The 25,705-nt window shown below is 40.6% G+C and overlaps 1 protein-coding gene across 8 annotated transcripts in view; it reads right to left on the bottom strand.

The window, feature by feature from the left end:
• Positions 1-25,417, bottom strand: part of smg7 (SMG7 nonsense mediated mRNA decay factor) — a 45,229-nt gene extending 19,812 nt beyond the window's left edge. For 4 of the 8 annotated variants that reach the window (XM_048244400.1, XM_048244408.1, XM_048244441.1 and 1 more), the window contains exons 1-4: positions 25,111-25,417; positions 4,518-4,549; positions 4,125-4,242; positions 3,748-3,880 (exon numbers count right to left, since the gene is read on the bottom strand). In XM_048244400.1, the coding sequence (XP_048100357.1) occupies positions 3,748-3,880; positions 4,125-4,242; positions 4,518-4,549; positions 25,111-25,277 (450 nt within the window). In that variant the 5' untranslated portion in view covers positions 25,278-25,417. Of the gene's footprint in view, positions 1-3,747; positions 3,881-4,124; positions 4,243-4,517; positions 4,550-10,996; positions 11,151-25,110 lie in introns of those variants that run through there. The other 4 variants (XM_048244425.1, XM_048244434.1, XM_048244450.1 and 1 more) reach the window with 2 other exon arrangements.
• Positions 25,418-25,705: the final 288 nt, after the last annotated feature.

Raw genomic sequence — 25,705 nt, 5'->3', positions numbered from 1 at the left:
CCCGAATTCTATTTGGCACTGTCCCGGACTTAAACACCAGTGTCCCAAATTCAAGTTCTTGTTTTTTCCCATTCTACATAATAAACAGCATAATGATCAGTACTTGCATCACTTAATTAACTCGTTCTGGTCCACCATGTCAGTTCTGAACAATTTATTAAAGACCATTTTTATTAACATTAATCATCTGCTGTTTCACGCAACACTTATTTTCAGAGATTGCTTTTGGCTCTTTTGAGGTTGCACTAGACATTCATTGTCCATCGTTTTGACGGACAGGGTTGTAAAACATTCCGTCAATAATCTATTTTCACGTGTCTTTAATTTCAATGTCAGTTTGGTGTGAGGTCATGGCCACAGATCTCAGTGAAAACAATAAGTAGCGTGGGTAATTACCACAAAGCTGTCAGATAGGCTACTCTCTTGCCACACTCTCGCCCTCTTGTGCACACTCAAATGCGTTCCCAATTAAATTAAGTAGCAAAGCGTAGTTAGATCTGCTGCAACTATGTATCTCGATGTAACAAGCTATTTTGACATTGTAAACGTTCTCTAAGAACAGTGTAAAGCAGTTTGCAGTAGCCTAAAGTTAACCACAACGTCGTCTATTGCTGGAAAAAATAGCGAGCGGCCTGGTCTAAAGTGCGTGGCGGGCCGGATCTATGACAAACTAATAAATGCTCGGCGGGCTGGATTAAAGTGCGTTGCGGGCCGTAGTTTGGACATCCCTAGCCTTAGAACTGCCACAGCGAAATGTCAAATGCTAACTTAAATAACTGTTTTCATTGTTATAGGCTACCTTGCAACACTATCTTTTTGTCAAATCGCAGTTGCGGTAGGCCTAGGCTATTTAGCTCAGCATGATATTGGTGACGTTTGTCTGTCACTGACAGAAAACACATAGTCAGAGAGGGCGGTCACCTCGTTTTTCAAGAACACCTGCACTATCAGTAAAAATGTTCACAATGTCATGAAAACAAATGCCATTTACCTGCCTGCTAGTTAGGCAAGTTAACCTCTATATCGGAAAGTGACCCATTAGGCCTACCGCCCGTGCCCTATTTTTGTGTCGGCCTATGAGTCACTTAATATTCATTTAACCAATAATGGGCGGATTCCTAAGGAAGCGCCAAGCACCCAGCCCATTTGGGCATCTTACTATATTTGTACCAAAAATAACATTGTAGCCAACAGTGATTCGAAGAGCAGTAGCCTAAACTGTGTTGTAAGGCTGCGTGTACAAAACCACTTCTTTACAGATCAGCTGGCTAACGCTGCTTTTGCCAGCTGCCCGTCACGGCAGGTCAAATTTTGTATAATTTTATTAAGACGAGAAAGATACGTTTGTGAACAGTTTAGGAAAAAAGTACCTATTTTGAAATTTGCTTTGCCATTTTTTCTACTGTACCAGAGTTGTCCCAGACATCATTCTATTGTGTCCCGGAAGCATTTTTTATGGTCCCCGGGACATCGTTAATTTCGAGCCCTGGACGGGGGTGAGACATGATGTCTTCCACAGTGTTGGAACTTGTCCGAGACGTAGACTCCAGTTGAAGATGTGCTTCAGTGGCTCCCCCAGTTCAGCAGAACAGGCCTTGAGCAGCCTTGGACACAGTCTGTCAGGCCCGGCTGCCTTACGAGGATGGAGTTTTTTTAAAAGATAACTTACTTGGTCCACTGAAATGATGGGGGGGATGAGGGGAGTGGAGGGTGAGGTGGAGGAGGGGTGCTTCTGTGAGGGTTGTCGTGTGGCTAGAGACTGATGGCCGTTGGCTGAAGCCATTGTTGCCGCACTACTGGTGGTCACCATGTGGGGGAGAGGTGCGATAGCCTGATCAGCAGTGATGATGAAGGGGGGGGAGGGGAGGGGGGCAGCATCTGGGGTCTGTGTGTCTGATGGCTGTTGACTGAGGTCGTTGTCGCCATGTGGAGGAGGGGTGCAATATCCAGTGATGGTGGGGGTGAGTGTTGCACTGGTAATGAGGTGGGGTGGGGGCTGGGAGATGGGCACTCAAACCTGTTGTAAAAGTGGTTCAGCTGGTTCGCCCTGTCCAGGTCTCCCTCCACAGAGCTGCTGCTCTTCTTAAGGCCAGTGATAGATTTCATACAGTCCCACACCTCCTTCATGTTGTTATCTTGCAGCTTCTGTTCCATCTTCCTTCTGTAGTCCTCCTTAGCCTCTTTCAGCTTATTCTTGAGTTCCCCTGTACTGCGCCTCAGCTCTGCCATGTCCCCTCCTTAGCCATCTTTTTTCCTATTGAGAAGGGTCTTGACATTACTGGTTATCCAAGGCTTGTTATTTGGATAGCAGTGTACAGTCCTTGTGGGAACAACAATGTCCATACAGAAGTTCAGATAGTCAGTAGTGCAATGTGTGACCTCCTCTAAGTCCTCTCCATTCAGTAGCACACTCCAGTCAGTGGACTCAAAACAGTCTCTCAAAGCCTCATCCGCTTCCGGTGTCCACTTCCTGAAGGTGCGCGTGGCAACTGGTAGCCTCTGAACTTTTGGCTTGTACATTGGCTGAAGATGAATGAGGTTATGGTCCGACTTCCCCAGTGGGGGAAGGGGGGTGGCACTGTAAGCATCCCTCACGTTTGCATACATGAGATCTATTGTGCTGTTTTTCCTAGTTGGGCAGTCAACAAACTGGTAAAAGTTTGTGAGGGTGGAATCCAGTGTAATGTGGTTGAAGTCACCAGAGATCGCAAAGAAGGCATCACTGTGCTGAGTTTGGAGCCTAGCGACTGTAGAGTGAATGACATCACACGCTGTGTCCAGGAGGGCCAGAAATATAGGCTATTAAAAAAAAAAAAAACTCTAAATCCAAGGAGAAGTGAGAACATCAGTTGAGCAGCCGCGAGCCGCACGAGGAGGCAAGGAGGTTGTTGCCTTTTCTATCCAGTAGGTGGCAGTCCAAGAGAAGAAACAGAGCAGTTCAAGAAATTAAACTAAACAGTAGGAAAACGAGTGCAAAAGGAAATGTAGTGTGTGAAGTTATTGGAATAAAAATAAATGTAACCACCTTCAAAAAAATCTTTTGAAGACATTTTGTTACAAATGTGTAACAAATATAGTGAATTTATTAAGGGAGTTTGTCGGTTAGTTAGTTAGTCGGTCATAGGCTAGGCTCAGCAAAACGTTCACAAAGTTAACTTTGACAAGGCTGGTGGCTAGCATTATTATCATCAAGAGGTGTGCTAACTCGTAGGCTAGGCCTACCTCTGGATTGTTTTGCATGCGTTGCTATGGTAGGCAACGGAAATTCCTTACTGCAGAAATAGTAGATTGGTGCTCTTGTCAACAGAACTGGTCTGGGCGTTCTTTTTAAAATTGTAGGCTAAATGTTTTATCCAAAGCAGTGCTTTCTCATCTGCCTCTTTCAGCCACGATAGCCAGAATGCACTTTTATTTGTTTATTTATATGCTAATGAGTGCATCAGTCACACATCACTTACGGAAATGGTAATCTAATATTGTTGATAAACAAGACATTACCTAAATGCCTTTCTACATTAATTTGGCTTGGATGCTTCACAAAAACACTTGCACCTTAAACTTCATTATGCAGGGAAACCCCTGGGGTCCTGACAATGCTTTAAACAAAACCCATCAAAGCTTGCCTACATTAATCAAAGTCGTTATCCCATCACAACGCCCTATGTGCCTCTGTGCTTATTCTGAAATTTTTTTGTCCTTGCTCAAACAGAATGTAAAACCCCACCAGTGAAAATCCTTGGGACTCGCCTGTGTGTAGAATCCACTGGCTGCCTCAAGAAACAGCGAGAGGTTTGCTTGCACTTCACTCCGATTGGGGTTGGCTCTGTTCTTGGCTTGACTCTGGAGTGTAGTTATCTGGTTCTTAAAAGCATGGTTCCAGCTGAAAGAAGAAGAAAAAATATCACCACTAGTCTCCATTTCACCTAATGAGAAAGTTCACTTCTACACTAACTAAGAGAACAAAGCATGCAAAAAACAGGCCCAGTTGCACAAACTCATGTGATTTCTCACTCTCTCTCTGATATTGATCTCCTGAACACATTGACCAGCCAATCGTCACTCTTCATGCAGGTTAAACACGTATAACATTTGAATATGAAAATATTACAAATGAAACCACATACAGGTCTTGTTCCACTTTTTTATCCAGCGCATACTCCAGGTCCGTCACCAGCATTTTCTGGTACAAATCCTGAAGCGCCTGTCGTGACGTCCAGACCTCGGCAGCACCAAGCTTTGAATCTGCATGAATAATTATATTAAAAAATGAACACTAAAGATCTCCTTTTGCTTGGCTATACTTTGTGTGTATGATTTATTTTAAAAAGATGCAATGTCTGCTTTTTCCAAGATCTTTTGGTAACGACATGTAATACCATGGTTACCAAAAATGTTCAGATGTTCTAGAGAATGATCACCAGGCAAAATGCACAGAAATAGCAAAGTCACAAAGTAGTCTCCGCCACTGCAGACCACACAGAATGAACAGAATATCAAAGTTTTGGGGTAACACTTACCGGTCATGTCAGCCTTCAGGGCTTCTGCCTGTCTGCTCCAACATACACATGAGAGCAATGTTAATGACCAAAACCCTCTAAAGACAATAGCCTAATTCAAGATCATTTCTTTGGTAGTACAGTCACCTATTTCCACCCATCCCCTATTATGACCCCCATGTGTTTGTCATTTAATATTCATTTCCATACAAACCACGACAGCGGATTCCTTAAGAAACAAAAGCTCCTGCCCCAAAAGGGTATCTAAATTACAGGGTTCCCACTCTAAGTCAAATGTAAAATTCCATGACTATTCCCAGAAAAAAACCCTGAATTTCCATGACTTACTATATAATGAATAGTACACTATACTGACCAATGATTTCAGAGCACCCATGTAAGGGTCACGAATCTTAATTTTTTAGAGCAGGAGATGAATAGGAAATTGAATAAACACAGTTGGGCTACTCAATCTAGCAGTAAAGCTAATAATGTAATATATTTCTACACATTCTATCTAATGTATTTTGGCAAGAAAATGTTAAACTGCTACAACAAAATTCCCTGATATTCAATGACTGTCCCAAAAATGAAAAAAAAAAAAAAAAAAAAAAAAATCTCTAAATTCTATGATATTCCAGAAATTCCATGACCTGTGGAACCCTGAAATTATCTTTGTACTGAAAATGGAAAATGACAAGTGCTGTAAACGGTGTTGTAATAACAAAAACACATGGAGCTACAAGTGGAATTTTGATTTAGCGATGAGAATTCTCAGTCTAACGTTAATTTGTGTCCCTCTTGAGACCCCCCCCCCAAACGTTTTCTCTCGTAGTTTTCCACTGATCACAGACAGCTAATGCACTGATAACCTCCTGAAGTAGGTCTTGGCACAATAGAAATTTGTCTGAATTTGAATTTCAATTCACCAACACATTTTAATATCCCTCTTAGCAACTTCAGGGACTGAGTGAGGGGGCAGAAATAGAGAACAGGACAACACTGAGCGTAGTAAACATACTCAGGTAAGGCAATAAATGCTTCCGGTAAGAGCCAAACCAAATTTTATCAACATCTACACCCTTCTCACTGCTGACAAATGTAAGGTTGTTTAATTAAATATAATTTTGACTTCTACAAAAATATCTTCGTTTTCAAATTTTCGATCGAAAGAGGTGGAAATAAGTGCTACTGCAATAGTCTATATTTACTTGATTTAAAAAGCCAACACTCAGATTCAGTCATTAAATCAAATAGGCGTAGCTGTTAACGTCTTGATTCTGTTTTAAATCTTTGTGATAGCAAGTGTTCAACAACACATCACAGGGAGATCATGATATTGGCAGCTGTGTTTTACCATCGATGTCACAGCAAGAATTAGGCAAGATGACAATATCAGGGCCTATGCTGATATTTTTCAAACAGTTTCCCACCATATCACTACATTCCCAGACTGTTCTCTGAACACTGATTTGCAAAATGCTTATCTAGGCTACAAACACTAAGCTTAAAAAACAATCCCAGGCTGTGATATCACCTGTTGCACCACAAGTGTAATCTGCAGAGCTAGCCGCTCATTCTAACTACATAAATACAGAAACATTTACTCCCATAGGAGCACCTATCTAATCGGTGAAAACAGGGTGTTTTAGCTGGGTTATCATGTTATTATAACACATAGGCTATTGAACAAAATATCTCCGATGTGTAGAGCCAGCTACAAAGAACCAATACTGTTTTTTTAAAACCTTGACCACTAAAATGAAGGCTTATTCATTTTATGCAGCCCTTGCCACTTAATCTACTAACCCCCCACCAGACATAATTTCACTGCATTTCTTACATCCAGTAACTATATGCATGTGACAATACACTTCCTTGTTACACATCCAAAACAGACCATCAACTATGGATGGTAGATATCATATGCCAATATTTAACAATGCAATGACACAATTGTCTGGGTACTTGTCGCGCCTTCAGTTTTTCTCCTAAAATCATTTTCATAACAGGTAATGGCCAAATTAAAGACAATGAGTGACCTGAAGCGTAAATGGTCAAACTAAATAATTCCAAAAATGAAAGTGTGCCTATTGTGTTATCCTCCAGCAATTAGGCATATCAGTAAGGGCTGAATTTCAATGATACTTCAGGACAGTAAGGGTGATAGTGTACTGACGGACATATGTTCTAAAGGACCTTTTCAGACAGGTGTATCTTAACTTTGGGACGTGAGTTTCGAGAGTTAGTTTTAAGCATAGCTATATCTACTTCCAAAGACGGTTCAGATCCTTTGTTAACCTAGGGAGGTGGTGTTACATCCAGAACTTAGATCTACTAGGTTTGTACTGGCAACAGCTTTTCTAGTTGTAGTTGACCCTGCAAGATACAGTAACATTAGCAGGCCCGTTATGCTTGTGGGCAGTTCCAGCGTTATGGATGTGACAATTGGACTCATATTGGTAAACAAAATGCCAAAAGTGGGGGCAAAATTAGTATCAGTGAATTAATTTGCATACATTTTAATGTAACCTCTGTCCTCTGAATACTGAGAAATCCTCAAATTGCCTATAATCAATTTCATCCTAAGAATACAAGCCATTTTATCAGCGTTATGGATGTGACATGAAATGGACACACTTTTGTGAGAGATTACAGGTTTTCTACGAAACTATGATATATGTAGTATGAAGGAGACTTGAATGAACACAAAAAGTGTGATTTTTAAACTATGCGTCATTTTCGTAATGCATTATGTAGGAAAAACTGGCGTTATGGATGTGACGGTTTCACGTTATGGATGTGACGTGTCTGAACCAGTCCTCGACAAACTACATAAAACACATAATTAAGTAGTGAATTTTGATATATAACAATTGAAATAGTAATCATGAAAAACTAGCAATGAAAGTATTGCTTCCTCAGTGCCCACTAAGATCCACAGGAAGAATCAAGTCATTTAAAAAATAAAAAAGGACTTAATTTTTTTCTTTTACCGTCATCAATTTTGGTCAGTGATTCCCCGGTAACTGAAACACCAGGGAACATGATACTTGGTGGCCACTCCCCTAAATAACTAGCCCTACCTGAACCGTTGCACCCAAGATGACAAAATATTTATGGTATGTTAGTCTCGAGAGCCCCCATTAACCCATTAACCCATACCCACTCATTTGTGATTTGCACACATAAAGTACATGCACGCGCACACACATGCACGTGCACACACACACACACACACACGCACGCACACATACAGACAGGCAAGCACACACACACCCACATGAATGCAGACACATAAACACACACACACAGGCACGCATACGCATGTGCGCATGCAAACACATGCACACACGCACACACACAAACAAACACAGGCACGCACATGCGCACATGCACACACACTCTTATAAACAAAAGCAAACTCACATATACACATTTACATGCACATGAGTTGCAGGAGTAGGAGATGGAGACAAATTGACAAGCGTGATTTATTTTTGCGAAGAGAATATGCAGGACTGAGAGGCAGTCATATTTTGTACCGCTATGCGGTACATCTAGTTTATTGCTGCCGTTACTCATGTTACTCTGTGGGTATTAGCTACAGAGGACCTGACACTTCAAATGCTGGCATATAGCGTCATTTAAAATGAAACTGTGTTAAGCAGACATGAACGGCAGGCTGAACAGATCTGCAACAGGAGGTTGCTATGTTAACTCCAGCTGCAAAGTCAGCCATCTTCACCAGCTAACACGATAATCCAGTTACTGTACAACAACAGTATGACAGTTACGGGAAGATAATCGCTCAGATTTTCAGATTTTTATTAGGCCACTTGAAAATAGGCTATGGCTAGGCTAATCACTGGAGGCATTTTAATATTATGTTTGTTTTGCTAATGCTTAGGCGAGGCCTCCCTGTGGTTTCGATCAACCTAATAATCTTTGAAATGTCAATTCTAAACACTAAGGTGAAATGCATTGAAACTGACATGCCACCAGAACAGGCGTTTTATCGGCTTTGAGGTATAATAAAGTCTCCAGTCTTGTAAATTTACATAATGTAACATCCATACCGTCACATCCATAACGCACCATTAAAGGTTTTAAAAGTAAGAAAGGGGCACAATTTGGTCATCACACTTTACATTGATATAAATCAGCTTTGCACAGACACTATGGATATTGTCGCATCAACACTGTATGTGTAGCATAAACTTTTCCTATAAAACATTATGGATGTGACATGGCCATGGAACTTGCTGACTTAAAAACAAAAGCCTTACAAATGTAAGGAGTTGCGCTCTTAAAGGCAAGCTGAGCATAGACATTGCTCTACCATTCCCTTGTCAATGTGGAATTTGTCAAATTACACAATTTGTTTGAACCTTGGGTCCATTTATCCACTTTTTAAATATGTAAAATATTACCATGTGAAAAATGTTGTTTCTGGTATGATGTGAAAGGGTGTCATTCTCCATCAGATCAGTTACAAACAATAAAATATAGAGCTAAATGAAGATTTTAACAACAGTTCTATTTGCGTATGCACAACTTTTTTTTTCTCCATGGTAAGGATGACCTTTGCATGGAATTGCCCTTATGCTTTCATTAAGATCATTAAATATGCTGGATATTGACTTAAAAGTACTGTTTTCATTGTTCCTAAGGATAACCAGCTTGTTATTTGACTACATCATACTAGGTCAACATGCCAACACCAATCCACCATACAATTTTGTTTTTATTCTTCCAGTCACTCATGTTTATTTACTTCTGCGATCCGCAATTCAGGACATTCTGATTAACTTCACATGGTCAACACCACATACAGATACACAGTAAGGAAAGATAAAATACTAGCTGCTATAGGCCTAACCACTGCCACCTGCATGCTATATCGTTTGTCAGATATCCAGCGCAGCTCAGTCAGACTGGTTGTGGGCAGCCAAGGCATCTACTGTAGTTAGCCGTCTATTCCGCTAACGTAATGCTGATATGACATGCGATGGAATATCATCATTAGATTCATTTGAAAGTGTTCCCACGTTCACCTCTGAACACCAACATACAATCGTGTATATTAGACGATTAAAGCATCTGCCGTCTGCTAAAATCACAAGCAGTGTTGGCAATGGTTAACGTCAAGGTTACCGAGCTAAACTATTATGCTAGCAAACTAGCATTCAGGGTTGTCACACGACTCCTAACATAAGCTAACGTTAACGTCACAGCTCACAACCGACAGCAGTGGTTCATCAAGCTACTATACTATAACAAACAACATTAAAGGCATCTTACTGAACGTTCGTTAGCTCCATTGTTTAATATTACAAGTCTCTAAATCCTGGGAGAATTCAACTTATCGACAAATGTACAGTCAATTGGCATAGCGTCTAGCTATTACGAAATGGCAGATATCGCTAGCGTTAGCCAGTCGTTGTCACAGAGATGCTCAGAGTAAAAACAGCAACGTTAAGCCAAGTGGCCAAACCACAACTTATGATATTTTAAGCATTTGATTGGACAACGTTAGTGAAGTACCCCGAGTTCGTGTTCATTTACATCAGAGACGTTGAAATCAGTAACGTTAAGCTAACTAACGTGACGTTAACATAGCATCGTTGTCTTCATAACATTAGCTATATGCTAGGTAGACTACCTTAATTAGCACCAGAGACATTCTCTGATTAGCATTGAGCTCCAGCTAACATTAACTTAGATCTACATAGCGGTAACTTTACATTTACTGTACGTGACTGTCCAAATTCGGGTTGGTTTGTTTGTTATGAAAACAGGTTAATTCAGGGTGGTTATTTTCGAGCTAGTTTTAAGTTAACCGTTTCAAAACAAATGGCTATCTAACGTTAGCGCTTGTTAACTAACAACACAGCTATGTCTGACTTCAGGTTGACATGACAGATGTGCTGTTCTAACGTAACTGATATGTCTACATATTTGGCTTGTCGAGGGAAACGACAAATATACGTGAATTTGGTCCAAGTTAAAACAAAGTCATGCCAGAAGGATGTAAGCATTAGTTATTTGTTTGGTCGTTAAAATCCTGCCACCACTAACGTTACCACCGCTGGATAAAAACATTGCCATCACTTCAGTTTTCCGTGAAACGCTAACATTGGTACATGGTGTTAGCTTAGCTCTACGCAATTGTTTGCTTTCGAAGTATCCAGAAATAAAACTTAAACGATTGAGTTAACCTCTTCAATGTTTGCTATTCATCGAATATACCGATAGGTGACCAGAGTGTGCATTTCATCCATATCATTCCAGAACTGTCAACTGACTGTTGCTACAGCCTACATACTGTATTCAGCTAAGAATTGAGCATGCTAGCTGCTTATGATGTTCAGTTAGCTAACTTGCGTTAGCTACCATACTGTCTCCCGACAGTGTTGCTAACTTACTTAGTTTATACATTAAATCAGCCATACAATTGATCACTGCGATAAAGATATATAAACACCATCCACACATACCGTAAATATTGGGCGCAGAGGTTCATCCTGCCCGATCGCCGGTCTTTAGACAACGACTAGTTCAAAAGCTAGAGTTACTCCCGGCGCCATATTGTTCCTAGTCACTCACTACTAGCTCGAGCGACCAAAGAGGGGAGGGTACCAAGCTTGAATACAAATTCAGGCGCGTCGCAGATCATCAGCATGCTTCCTGAGAAGTCGTCCTACATTGGCAAAATGATTGGCAGAAATGGTTTCTGTTATCAATGTAATGTCTGGTACGCTGTCACATCACGCATTGTGTTAGATTGTTTTAATGTGAACGTTAGATTATAATAACGTTTATTTTCCTGTTGGTCTGATGCTACACGTTCCTCAAAAAATATGTGCACCTTGATTCTACAAGTTTTTGAATCCTAACCTAGGTCCTAATACCATTTTTTCCACAATGGACTCATTTGCATATCAGAGATGGTGGTCTAGATGGTGTTACTGTGTAGCCTGGTCAGTGAAATACCTCCCATGTGTTCAATTAATTTATTATATAGCTCTTCACAATGCTAGTAGAACGCACCACTTGAATGGGATTTCCCAACGTTCTACGGTAAAATAAATTCATGTAATTACCGCTGCAAACATATAATTACCGCTGTCAATGGCAACGGGTTTTGTGCTTATGATATGTCTTTCGTATCACTATGCAAGGACTGGAACTTCATTCAAACGTGAAAGCAGACGGTTGATCAGCTGTGTTCTAAAGAATGTTTGATTCAAGTTCAGCAGCGTGTGTTGTTGCGAACTATTTGTTTCTCAGCAAATGCCACGATGAACGGTAACAAATAGGCTAGGCTATGTAGGCTAAAGTCATATCGTGGGGAGTTTATTATTTCGTTTTGGCAAGTAGCCGTATAATAAGCGAGATAATGTATAGAACGCCGGTCATTAAAATAAGCCCCATCAGGGCGAAACAAGACCATTCGCCCTGTCGGGACTCATTATGACATATATTTTGGTCATATAGGTTTAGTCAGATTTTTCTTTTTCTTTTTTCTTTTTTTTTCTTTTTCGCATGTCCAAATTTCAGTCAAGGATTTCCGGGACACTGAAAGACCGGGGTAGACGAAACCCCATATGGATAGCATGGAACCATCGTTTTTCGTTTTGATCTGTAGCCCCCCGCTGGACTGCACCCCCCGAAAGGAGGGTAGGGCAGACACAGTTTTCTGTGAATATCTCGAGAACCGTAAGGTTTAGGAGGACCATTTGTATGTTGATCTCAAGGGGCCATGTCAACCCTTTCCATAACCACTCATTTCATGTATAGCGCCACCTAGTTAAACACAAAAAAGTAAAAATGTGGTGTTGTAATCGCAGGTATCTGTGACCTAACATAGTCAAAACTGCACGAAATTGAAAGTGTAGGATCATTATGACACCCTCTGAATGCACGCCAAGTTTCGTGGAATTCCGTTCATGGGGGGCCACACAATAAATTCATTTATGTTATTATACACCAACTGGCCTGTAGGTGGCCGGAGACAGTTTTCTGTGAATATCTCGAGAACCGTAGGGCCTAGGAGGTCCACCTTTTTTTTGTATGTTGGTCTTAAGGGGCATGTCAACCCATCCCATTACCACTTATTTCATGTATAGCCACCTAGTTAAAAATTAAAAGCAAAAAATTAGGTGTTTTCATCACAATATCTCTGGCTGACATGGTCAAAACTGCACAAAATTGAAAGTGTAGGATCATTATGACACCCTCCGAATGCATGCCAGGTTTTGTGAACTTTCGTTCATGGGGGGCCTTACAATAAAATAATTTATGTGTACATTTAGTGACCGCACACCAACAAGGATTCCCGGGACACTGAAAGACCGGGGTACACGAAACTTGGTGGGCATGTAACCCCACATGGATAGCATGGAATCATTGTTTTTTGTTTTGATCTGTAGCCCCCCCGCTGTACTGGCCCCCCCGAAAGGAGGGTAGGGCAGACACAGTTTTCTGTGAATATCTTGAGAACCGTAGGGCCTAGGATGACCAATTTTTTCCGTATGTTTGCCTCCAGGGGTCATGTTAACCCATTCTATGTGCACACATGTGCATAAACAGATACACACGCACACACATACATTCACAGTAATCATACGTATGACATACTCACACAGTAGACATCTGTACGCATGCATGCACATGCACAAACACACATATGCAGGCAAACACACAAGCACACACACACACCCACACACATAAACATAAACATGTACACGCACACATGCACACAATTCAAGAATTTCTCAGAATTATGAACAGGCAAGATGGGGGTGGGGTTGTATAAAATGAATTTTACATGTGAAATCTATGAACTAATCATATTTTGGTACTTGTTGTCTAGCAGATACCAGTGAGAATTGAGTGTGGATAATGCAATTTAGTGAGACAGTTAGAATCATATAGGCCTTTCAGCGTGATTTCTTTTTGTGGAAAAAATGTGCTGGACTGGGCGGCGGTCATATTTTGTACCACTCTGCGGTACATCTAGTTTTCCCAATAATGACCGGTGTTCTATTCATTATCCCTTACTTCATTTTATATTTATATGAATTCGGAACTCTGTAGCGTGAACTCTAGTTCTTTACAGCGGAGGTCTCCTAAATGTGGTTCACTCGCCCTTCCATCAATATTAAGGGGTAATGGACTTCCGGTTGCAGGTAGTATGGAGTAGACTGAAGTTCCGTGACTCCTGAGCATTTATCATTAATATTTTAATATTTACATGGTACCTAATTACCCATTTATGAAAATACAACTAGCAATGTTCAAGGCAGTATGGCATCGCCAAATTTTGTTTAACTGACCACTGGAAATACCGTGATTGTCGAAATTAGTGAACTCGTGGTAAAAGGTAACAAGATGGAGGATGCGCCGCTCACGCTACAAACATTAAGAGACGAACTTCAACTATCTCGCCAAGCCTCACTGATGGACTTTAAAGGAGAATTCCGGTGTGATATTGACCTAAAGTGTATTGAAACATGATACCGAGTGTGAACGTATGTCTCATAGCCCATCTCGGCTTGTCCCCTGCACTCCAAAATCTGGCGCTAGTTAGCCGATGCTACCAACAGCTTTTTCAATAGTGGTGCTTCGGCATCGGGCTAGCCATGCAAATAAATCACTGTTTTACACCCATTTACGAGGCTCAATGTATCTCCACACTTCATTGGTAGACTTCCGAAGGCCCTGACATTTAAAACGAGACATTGAGAACTTTGAAAAAGCACTGGTAGTTTACTTACAAGACGATTTATACAGACAGTATCTTCACGAAGTTTAGCGTTTGCAGCCATCTTGAATTTAGTCACGATAAGTCGAGCAACGAGTAAGAATGAACAGGTATGATAAGGGATCAGATTCCAAAAATAATTCAGTGGAAATGCATGGATTCCAGCTGCTGCTACTGGAAGAAACTGGAATCCATGCATTTCCACTGAATTATTTTTGGAATAAGATATAGAGGCTCTTCGAACGGAGACAATAACCAACACTCAAAAGTTACGTGAAGATACACAGGTAGAGATTGGAAAACTCCAGCAACACCATAAAGAAGTGACTACCGAGCAGGCTAGCATGGGACATCGTTTAAACGACGCACTGGAGCAGATTGCACGGCTTGAGGGTGAACATGGCTCACTATCAGGCGAGTGTAAACGGCTGCAGGAGAAATGTATTGATCTCGAGTCCAGAAGTCAGCGACAAAATGTAAGGATTGTCGGTGTCCCTGAGGGAGTTGAAGGAGCTCAACCTACTCGTTTCTTACAAGAGTTCTTACTGGAGGTGTTGGGTCGTGAGAACTTTACATCCACTACGGTCATCGATCGTGCCCACAGATCCCTGGCTCCCAAGCCGAAGAAGGGTGAGCGTCCGCGCCCCATCATAGCACGATTACACTACTTTGCCGAAAAGGAGCGGATCCTAGGTATTTCCAGAGGAAAGGGACGGCTGCTTTATCAACAGTCTCCTGTTCACATCTTTCCCGATCTCCCTGCCGAGGTTAGCAAACTTAGAGCTGCCTTCAATCCGGTGAAAACCAAGCTGCTGGAGGCGAAGATGGACTACAGTTTATTCTTCCCTGCTGTCCTCTCTGTGAACATCAACTGTGTCAGGCACAAATTCAACACTCCAGAATCAGCCGAAAAGTTCTATCAGTCAAAGATTGCCCCGAACTTAGCTGTAGACGGGTAGCGTGAGTAACAATATTGTTATGGTTTAATGTGCCTTGGATGGTAGGCTAGTTGTTGTTTTTTTTCTTTCTTATCTGTCTTGAGTTACCTACCGAACATGGCTATTGTAATTTGCAACAATTACTTGCTCATTTTTGGGCTTGCTTGCCTGTTACCTATATGTTTTTGCCAAGTTTCACTTTATAGTCTGAGGTTATTCTAGTCTTTTCTGTCGATCTTTACATGAAAATGTGGTGGACTTGATGCTTATTTGCAGTTTACTCTCATGGACTTGAATATAATAGCCTGCCTCTCAAGTTTTATGTAGCCTACTTGATACTTACAATACGGTATGATTTAACATAACTAAGTTCGGATTCTACCTTAATAACATGTGACACTGTAAGGGCTATTCTACACATTGTGGTCTGCATCTGGGCAGCTTTAAATTCTAAAAGACCACTTGGAGTTGTATGTTTGATGCACTTTCATTTTAACTCATATTTCCTCACTTTAATCAATCTTTATACTTTTGGAGTGGTTTTATTATTATTATTATTATTATTATTATTATTATTATTATTATTATTAAGTGTGCTTGCAAAGCAGCACACTTATTAAGTGTGCTTGCAAAGCAGCACACTTATTGTTCTTCTTAAGTTTTATTAAGTGTGCTTGCAAAGCAGCACACTTATTGTTCTTCTTAAGTTTTATTATTATTTTTCCCGTCTCCCTAATTTTTTGTCAGCCCTAGCGCCTAGGCCCTTTGAGACAGAGACACCGTTCCAACTTTAAAACGTCGGTCAGTACGGTGTAAGTTGGTCGCGAAGATGACGTCAGGTGGGCGTGCCGTTCGTCCGCCATATTGATTGAACAGAAAGCGAAACTAAATTTTCACAGGTCACAAATTTGGTCCGAACGCCACTTAAACTTGACGTACATTATCCTTGGACCAAGCCTCACAAATGTTAGCGGAAGGATTTTTGATTTTCGAAAGCGTTTGCCCGTCACAGCCAAACGAAATCGGCGGCGAAGCTCCGAAACAGGAAGTCGTCCATATCTCAGGAACACTGTCACATATCGATACCAAATTTTGTATATGAACTGGGGACTCCAAATTGAGGGTGCATAGGCAAAAAAAAAAAAGAAATATTCCAAAAGTTTCCATCATTTGGCAAACCACCCACGGGTATTTGGTAACTCACACCATTCACCTTCTATCACAATGCCTTCCATGTATGCACAATGTCTCAGAGCAGACACAATGTCTCCAGGCAACCTTGCCCAATCATGAAATCCTTGCTCTGCCATGGGATAGTATGGAACACAAACTGAAATAGCAAGGAGAACAGTAGCTATAATAGAGTTGTTTTCACATTGACGGTATTCAAATGAAATTTTTCATTATTGTTAAATATCATGATGGGAGAGTATTATTAAAAATGTTACAAGTATGCAAATGCATATGTTTACGGGCATTTAGGTTTTACTGTGTTGTTTTGTTGTAAAGACATGCAAGGCATTCTGGGCCGTAATGAACAGTGGTCGGCAGCACTCCATAGGCTACGTATTAATATGAATAGGTGTTTCTGTAAACCTAGGGATAATAAACAGCTATCTCTGTTACAAAAACGAGCTGGTAATCGCTCATTGAAGAGGGTACTATGATAAAAAGATTGTTTTCCTAAAAGCATGGAGTTGACGAAAGAATAAACAATCAATGTCACGTTAATGTTAAATAGCCTAGAACTATCTGAACGCTAGGTGGCAACGTTGTATTACATTTCACTAGTGTAGCCTACTTGAAATACGGTGTGAGATTCCCAAGTAAGGAAGGTGCAAATACTATGTAATTTATCATGGGAAATTATTGGAAATGTTATTTCTTGTTTATTCTAATTGCAAACCACACACATCCATTCGGAATCACACGTAGACATTTAATACTGAAAGACTATCATTTTGTTTATTTGATGTTGCCTTAGCAACACAGCCTTCAGAGCAAAGATTCTAGAACAGGGCGTCAGAGAGACACGTTTTGAGTTTGTGGCCAAGAACCTAAAATATCGGTTTCCATGTGCTGGATGGTGTGCGTCCTTTATGAAAGTAAGTGTTTTATACAGTTAACGTTACAGACATAATGAGTCATGTTGTAGTGGTCAACATAAATGTGCCCCTTCTGTTATTAGAATGCTAAGCGGAGAAGCATGCTAAGCAGAGATTTAGTATCATTAATTTCTTGTGTGGCTAGCTATAGGGAGGAGGAGATGTAGTGCTATGTTGCTAATTGGGATTTATGTTGTTTAGCGTAATGCCATGGTCATTTGATATGAGATGCTTGCACTTTCAGAATCCCGTCACGATGTAACTTTAGGACTGCTATTTTTTTTTTTTACCAACAGTAATTCACGAAGCACTTTAGCCCTAAAAGTAGCACCTACGTCTGTGACGGCTTAAAAGAAGTGGCAAGGACTCCTAACGCGATGTTTTGAAATGCGTCTACTATTGTCTACAGGACCTTCCAATCGCGAGGGAACTTGCATTGTAGGCATAACTAAGGGATGCAATAACACCACCAACAACCAAAACTAGCCTACTCATTGTCAACATCTACATGAAATGTAACGTTTCATGTGGATCAAATTAAAATGTTTTCTTTGCAAACGTAAGCATAGGCATATGGTGACAGATTCATTTATTAATGCTGCTGTGTGAATCACGGTAAGCGCGAATGAAGTGGCCACTTCTTAATGGGACCCACTGTATGGAAGTGGGATAAGTAAAATAGAGATGTTTTAAATAAGATAAGGTTAATCAGAATTCTACGATATGCCCGCTTGACAACGGCAGAGATAGAACTGGCCTTTGGCCATAGCAACCATCCATTTAGAACGACTGGCCTTCATAGCAACCAAAGATCTGAGCTGTGTTGCAATGTGAGGCAAAGTATAGAAAAGTGATGAAACAGACAGAGACAGGTCAAGAAATATAGTGCAATATAGACAGTAGTATACAGTTGATTTACAGACGGTGGTTTAGAGTAATATGAAGTATTCCTTTATTCTGAGATAGGCTACATCAATAGGCTCTCAAAACAACCCCAGGCTCACAAAACAATCCCAAACAGACATACGGTCTTTATAGAGCAAATCCATATAGATTATTTGTCAAATAAACCAGTAAAACATAATTTGTGGGATGGAATATATAACATTCACACTCATAGCTCATATTTTTTTAAAATAAATCAGTGAAAAATTATCCTGACAAACAAGTAGCTTTTTAATGCCTTGGTCATATTTCATAATTTCAATTCCTCTGTAGGTTACCTGATAGCCCAGTTTGAGAGGCGCAAGACACGTGACATTATTTATTTTTGCAGCCAATCACTGCTGTCATTTTATTTTATTGATTTGATCTCAGTCATAGAAGCTAAATTCGAAGGCAGGCCAAAGGTAAAATCCAACGAATCACATTCAACCCGCAAGTCAATAGTTGAATAGCCCTCTCCTAGAGCTTTTGGGATATTGCCACTGCTCTAACACTGAAAGGCACCGTTACAATGCCTGGATCAAGCCAGGTTCATCATAGCGTATGCCACTGTCTGCTCACGTTGCTGACCGGACCAGGGCAAGCACACTTTCGCAGTTCCCGCCGGAAATGCAGTCTAGTTATTATTATTATTATTATTATTATTATCTTATTCATTTACAACCTTTCTGTTAACATACAACATAGGGTTCATCATAAATTCATGGTGTTCTGGCCAGATAGGCCTACTTGAGGGCAACACAGTGCCACCTGTATTTTAGTCCAGTTTCCTCTACTTAACTCTACCATGGCATAGCCAGGCTTTGTAATCTGAATGCATTTACAATGGGTTAGATTGTAATTGTAATTATATTTGTTAGTTATTAAAAAAAAAAAGGAGTCGAGCTAAACAGAAGCTCAGACCTAGTTTAGCTGGTGCAGTGACTGCACAATGGTTTGTCTTAAGCTATGTTGGGATTTTCTCTCCTTTCAGTTGGGGAAAGGCAGAAGTGGGTGGGGGAGTGGTGTTTTTGTTTGTTTTTCTTGTTGCTATTTGCATATCTTTCATCTTACAATAATGGCGCTTTGTAAAAAACTCATGTTTGAATTAAGTACAATGATCGAAAAAAAAACACTTGGTAGCTATGACTTCTTTTAATGCTAAAGAGGAAAGCCTGGTGCAATGTATCAGTTGGAATACGAAGGGTCTTAATACTGCTGTGAAGCGGGGCAGAATCCTGGGCCATTTAAAGAAACTTAACACTGACATAGCATTCTTACAGGAAACCCACCTGAGGAACCAAGATCATTTTAGGCTGCGAAGAGGCTGGGTAGGCCAGTTTTTCCATTCAACATTCCACTTTAAATCTAGAGGGGCTGCAATTCTAATCAATAAGAACATTCCTTTTATTTCTTCCTCTGTCACCTCTGATCCACATGGTAGGTTTGTAGTGGTGACTGGTTGCCTATATAATACTCCCCTTACATTAGCCAGTGTGTACAGTCCTAATTTTGATGATGAGCATTTCTTTTCCACATTTTTTGTGTCTCTCCCTGATTTGAATACCCACCGCTTGATTATAGGTGGGGACTTCAACTGCGTCCTGGACCCCAAACTGGACAGGTCATCCGATAAAGCCCAAACACTCACAAAATCAGCCAAACTAATTAGATCATTTATGGACACATTTAAAATTACTGACCCCTGGAGGTTCAAGTACCCATCATCTCGTAGTTATTCTTTTTTCTCCCCAGTTCATCATTCATATAGTGGAATTGATTATTTTCTTACTGATTGCAAACTTCTCCCCTCGATTAGGCGGTGTGACTACAAGGCCATTGTCATCTCAGACCACGCCCCACACCTAATGCAGCTGGCTTTCTCCAACAAACATATGCAGAGAACTTGGCGCTTTAACAACTTGTTACTAGCAGATAAATCCTTCACAGACTTTCTCAAAACCAACATTGAAGTTTTTTTGATTACCAATGACACAGGAGAAGTGTCTAAAAGCACACTGTGGGAGACTTTGAAAGCCTACCTTTGTGGCCAAATCATTTCCTACAGTGCGGCTACCAGCAGATCTTAGATTTAGACCGTTCTTACTCTGTATCACCCGGGCCTGATCTCTACAGACAAAGACTAGCTTTGCAGACAGAATTTGACCTGCTATCCACAAATGAAACAGCACAGCTTTTATTGCAAACACGTCACAGATCTAACGAGCATGGTGAGAAAGCTGGGAAACTTTTGGCCTTACAAATCAGAAAATCAGCTGCTTCTAGAATGATAACTGAGTTTCGTGCACAATCTGGGCAGACAATTATTGATCAGGATATTAATGGGGAATTTGAACAATATTATACTCATTTATATTCTTCAGAGTCAGAGGGTGATCCCTCTCTAATAGATGATTTTTTCAGTAAATTGAATATTCCGACCGTATCCAAAGAGGATAAAGCACAACTTGAAGAACCTGACTCTGGAGGAACTGAACAATTCTATTAAGAGCATGCAAACCTCTAAAGCCCCAGGTCCTGATGGATATAGCTCCGAAATCTATAAAGCCTTTTCAGAACTGCTCTCCCCTGTACTTTTTGATGTCTTTAATGAATCGTTCAGCGCTAATACACTTCCTCCTACTCTGTACCACGCTTGCATCTCTCTTCTACTGAAGCAGGACAGGGATCCACTCGACCCGGGCTCCTACAGGCCCCTCAGCCTTTTGAATGTAGACGCAAAGATATTAGCCAAAACCTTGGCTACCCGATTAGACAAAGTCCTTCCCACAATTATTTCACAGGATCAAACAGGCTTTATTAGGAATAGACTTTTATTTTCAAACCGCCATAGACTCTATAATATTATTTACACTCCCAGCCCATCCCCCTGCTGCCCAGAGGTGCTCCTTTCGCTAGACGCTGAAAAAGCGTTTGACCGAATTGAATGGGATTTTCTTTTTTCTGTGTTAGACAGATTTGGATTCGGCAGGAAGTTCATTTCTTGGGTCAGTCTTCTTTATGTTTCCCCATTGGCTTCGGTCCAGACTAATGCCTATAGGTCAAAATATTTTCCCTTACGACGTGACACGAGGCAGGGGTGTCCTCTCTCTCCTCTATTATTTGCACTTTCCATTGAGCCCTTGGCTGTTGCTCTACGGTCACTCAGTGACTATCAGGGAATGGTCAGAGGAGGGAGGGAACATAAAGTCTCGTTGTATGCAGATGATCTGCTCTTATATATTCAGGACCCTCTCAAATCCATTCCTAATATTATGTCTGTTTTGAAAGCGTTTGGCAGGATCTCTGGTTACAAGCTGAATTTGTCTAAGAGTATACTGTTCCCCATAAACAACGCTGCCCGGGTTGTATCATATTCTCAGTTCCCATTCCGATTGGTCGATAGATCTTTCAAATATCTGGGTGTAGTTGTAACAAGGTCTGTCGAGTTGTTGTTTAAATTTAACTTTAAACCTTTATTTGAACGTGTCATTAAGGATTTTGGTAGATGGTCCCATCTTCCTCTATCCCTGGCAGGGAGAGTTAATGCCTTGAAGATAAACATTCTACCCAAATTTCTGTTTCTTTTTCAAAATATTCCCATCATGATTAATAAGTCTTTTTTAAAAACTGGACAGTGAAATATCCCGTTTTATTTGGAATAAGAAAACCCCTAGAATTAGAAAAGACTTCCTGCAAAGACCTAAACATTCTGGAGGCATGGGCATCCCCAACTTCCAGTGCTACTACTGGGCTTGCAACATACGTGCTCTCTCTTTCTGGGGTCAGTCCCCTGGCTCAGATGAGCAACCTGCCTGGTTACAGAATGAACAGGCATCATGTCGTCCCACCTCCTTGAGTGCATTGTTATTCTCTTCCCTTCCAATAGCATATGAATATGCCAAATCCAATCCTGTTGTGAAGGAATCCTTGAAAATTTGGACTAAAATAAGACGACACTTTGGATGGCAAGCAAAATCTCTCCTAGCCCCTCTGTGTGCAAATCACCATTTTCATCCCTCTATGTTAGACAGTTCTTTTCAACTATGGGCTCAGAATGGTGTTACAAAAATGAAAGATCTTTATATTGATGCCATTTTCCCCTCTTTTGAATCACTGCGTAGTAAGCTTAAATTGCCTCAGACTCATTTCTTTCGTTTTTTACAAATTCGTGACTATATAAGATCTAATACAACTTCTTTTCCTAATGTTCCTGCCCCTACACAGATGGATTCTTTGTTTTCAGTTGATCCCTCATCTAGAGGGGTGATATCATATATGTATAACCATATGTCTAGCCAATTAGATGTATCCCTTGACTTTTTGAAATCTGCATGGGAGGAAGATTTGGGCATTGACTTGACAGAGGAACAGTGGGTGGGGGCACAGGAGGGAGTGCATTCAGCATCCATTTGCACCAGACATGGGCTCATACAGTTCAAGGTGTTGCATCGCTTGCATCTTTCCAAGGTCAAGCTTGCTAAAATGTATCCTAACATTGATCCTCTATGTGACCGTTGTGGGGCATTTCCCGCCTCGTTGGGTCACATGTTCTGGTTGTGTCCAGAGTTTTTTGGAATTCCATATTTAAAACTTTGTCTGATGTTTTTGGCTACAGAGTGGAACCTGATCCAGTGTTAGCTCTATTTGGGGTACTGAGTGAGGACAGTCCTTTAAAAGGACCTGCCTCCACGGCAATAAGGTTTATAGTTCTCTTAGCACGCAGATTAATTCTGCTGAACTGGAAACAGACACGGCCTCCCACTCATACTGCATTGATAAATGATATTATGCAACATCTCAGACTGGAAAAACTGAAATATACTCTTAGAGTAAGACTTGGCAACCCTTCATGGATTACATAGAGTCCAGGCATTCCTCTTAACATTTGCTACCCTTAATAGGTTATACTTTTTTAATTTTTTTAAACTGATTATGATATGTAGCGGCTCCCTGTTGATATTAATGTTGATTACTGTTTACTGTTTTGTGTGTCTTTATGATTTTGTTGGATGGGTGTAAATGTGCATTGTCAGTATGCTTTAATGTATGTGTGTATAGATATGTACATGTGTGCAGACATTTGTGACGGCATGCACTCAGACCACACTGTTTGTTTGTTAACTTGGAAAATCAATAAACAGAAGTACAAAAAAAAAAAATATTAAGGGGTAATACTTTTTTTGTCTGTGATTGTTGGTGGAATGAATCACTTTGCTCTTCTTTCTAGTATAGTGATAGTGTGTGGGATCTTCTAAAGACTAATTTTCACCTTATTTCTAACAGAGTAGAAATATGCTTAAGCTAAAGAAAGAACTTTCTCTCCTGGTGACCAGGTGTTGGCGAGGAATTACAAATTGAACTCTATAATACATGTTGCATTTCGGTAATGAGCGTTAATTCATTTAAAATGGAATTAAAAATGTATAAAACATTCATTTTGATGCACTGCACTGTTAATTTAATATAGAAAAGAAAAAAATCTGCGAAAAAATGTTTTCTTACTAATGGTCTACCTTTGTAGCCTGACGAGCCAGACCCACATTAAAATGTAGGGTCTGGGCAATAATCAGTTGTCTTTCAAATTCCCTCTGCACGCAATAGGACAGCGGCAGCGTCCCATGCCTTTCCCACCAGCGGAGCTAGTTGGCTAGTTCAAACGTTTGCTAACTTAATAAAAGCTTAACTCGTGTCACACTGTTCGCCAACAGCAACATCCATCTTGTCCATTGTCCATTTGTTTTCAAGTAGCAGGGAATTCAAGCCAAACCGTTGCAACTCTGCCATCAATCATTATGTTAAGCCCGCCTAACGACATGATTTGATTGGCCTGATAGAAGTTTAATTTTTCGAGCTCACAAGCCAACGGAGAGTTGTTAGACTAGCCCTGGCAGCAAATGTAATTTAGGGTGCGTCTAGATTTCTAGGCTACCATAGACCTCCATTCATTCTGCAATTCGTGGGCGCCCTCACGTGGAACCAGAACGGGAACTGCAACAAGTTCAAAAACCGGAAGTTTCCCGAGAGTGGCGGTTCTCCCCATAGACAGTAAAAGAGTTCTCCCCTTATTTCTTAGTAAAAGAGTTCTCCCCTCATTCTCTGCCATAATTAGGGGTTTGCACGGAGGTCACGTTCTGGCCGGTAACCATGGCAACCCAATATTGGCGATACTCAGTGGATAAAGTACAATGGAGTATTATGCACTTTGGATATCTTAAGTGATTGTAGCCTTGTCTAAACAACAGAAAAGCTCATCAAAATGCGTGTAAGATGCAAAGGCATATAGGGCAGGACTTGGACCACAAGAAAGCAGATCCATATGAGTTGGGTGAGGGAGACGAAGTACCAAGTTCAACCACAAGCGCCCCCCTTCCTCTGATATAACTTCTTTCATTATTCTCCTTTCTCCCTGGTTTTTTAATAACTTTTAGAAGTCAGACCTATTGGTACAGCCTAAAACACGGCAATAATTAACCATTTTCCTTAACGATCTTAGGGATTTACTTCAGTGCCTAATGCTTTCTAATGAGGCGAGTATCTCCAATATGGCGACGTCCAGATCTGATGACACTCCGTGTAAACCCCTAATAGCACATGATTCATATATCGATAGTACTTTAACTTTAGATATTTCTCCACTGGTCGCTACTAAACCCCTTATTTTCCGTATTTATCTACAGATAACTACAGAAAGCATTAATCAACATTAAAGTTAACTTTAACGTTATAACCTAGAAGCTAGCTGCTACTGTAAGCCTATGGCACTTTATTCAGCCTGACAGAACAATCTGTGGGTAACGTTAACGTTAATAGTTAGGATTTAACTTCAATAAAACTTTATTCTCGAACAATGGACAAATATTGTGCTTTTTACTCACCTGAATAGACTGTAAGGGTGTATAACTAATGCTATTTCTTCACGAGCCCTCTTTATTGCTATCTCTAAGGCTGCGGTGCTGCCATAGATGTTAATTGTGGTCTTATTTATTTCAGGCAGTGTAAGACATGGCCAAAAAGTAAATCTAGCGTTAGGGTTTTCCGTCATATTTGCTGTATAGCCTGCTTTCCTATATTATCCTAAACATAGTCTTTAACTAAGGTAAATAATTAGGACTATATTACAAAAGATTCGTAATAAAACATCTAAAACTGATCGTTCCTATCCGTGTCTGCTCTCTGCTGCGCTGCGCGTCGTGCCTAACAACAGCTGTTCAGTAGCTCCGGTCCTTGATTGGCTGAATCGCGTTCCATCCCGTTGTAAATTGCACCTGATTTTTTTTAAATCCTTAAAATGTCTATTTTCAGAATCTGCCAGGTAGGGTAGACTGCCTACATTCCACATGCCATTTCCTTAGCTTGTAGAGTAAAATATTATCAATCAATAATTAGCTCATAAACATAAGGTGCATTTTTGTCGACTGTGTCTCAACCATAGACTGTATATATACTCAAAAAATCAAAAAACGATAGCCT

Source organism: Alosa alosa, chromosome 1 (assembly GCF_017589495.1).
Source record: "Alosa alosa isolate M-15738 ecotype Scorff River chromosome 1, AALO_Geno_1.1, whole genome shotgun sequence".
Lineage (NCBI taxonomy): Eukaryota > Metazoa > Chordata > Actinopteri > Clupeiformes > Clupeidae > Alosa > Alosa alosa.
This window is presented reverse-complemented; position numbering and strand designations above follow the sequence as displayed.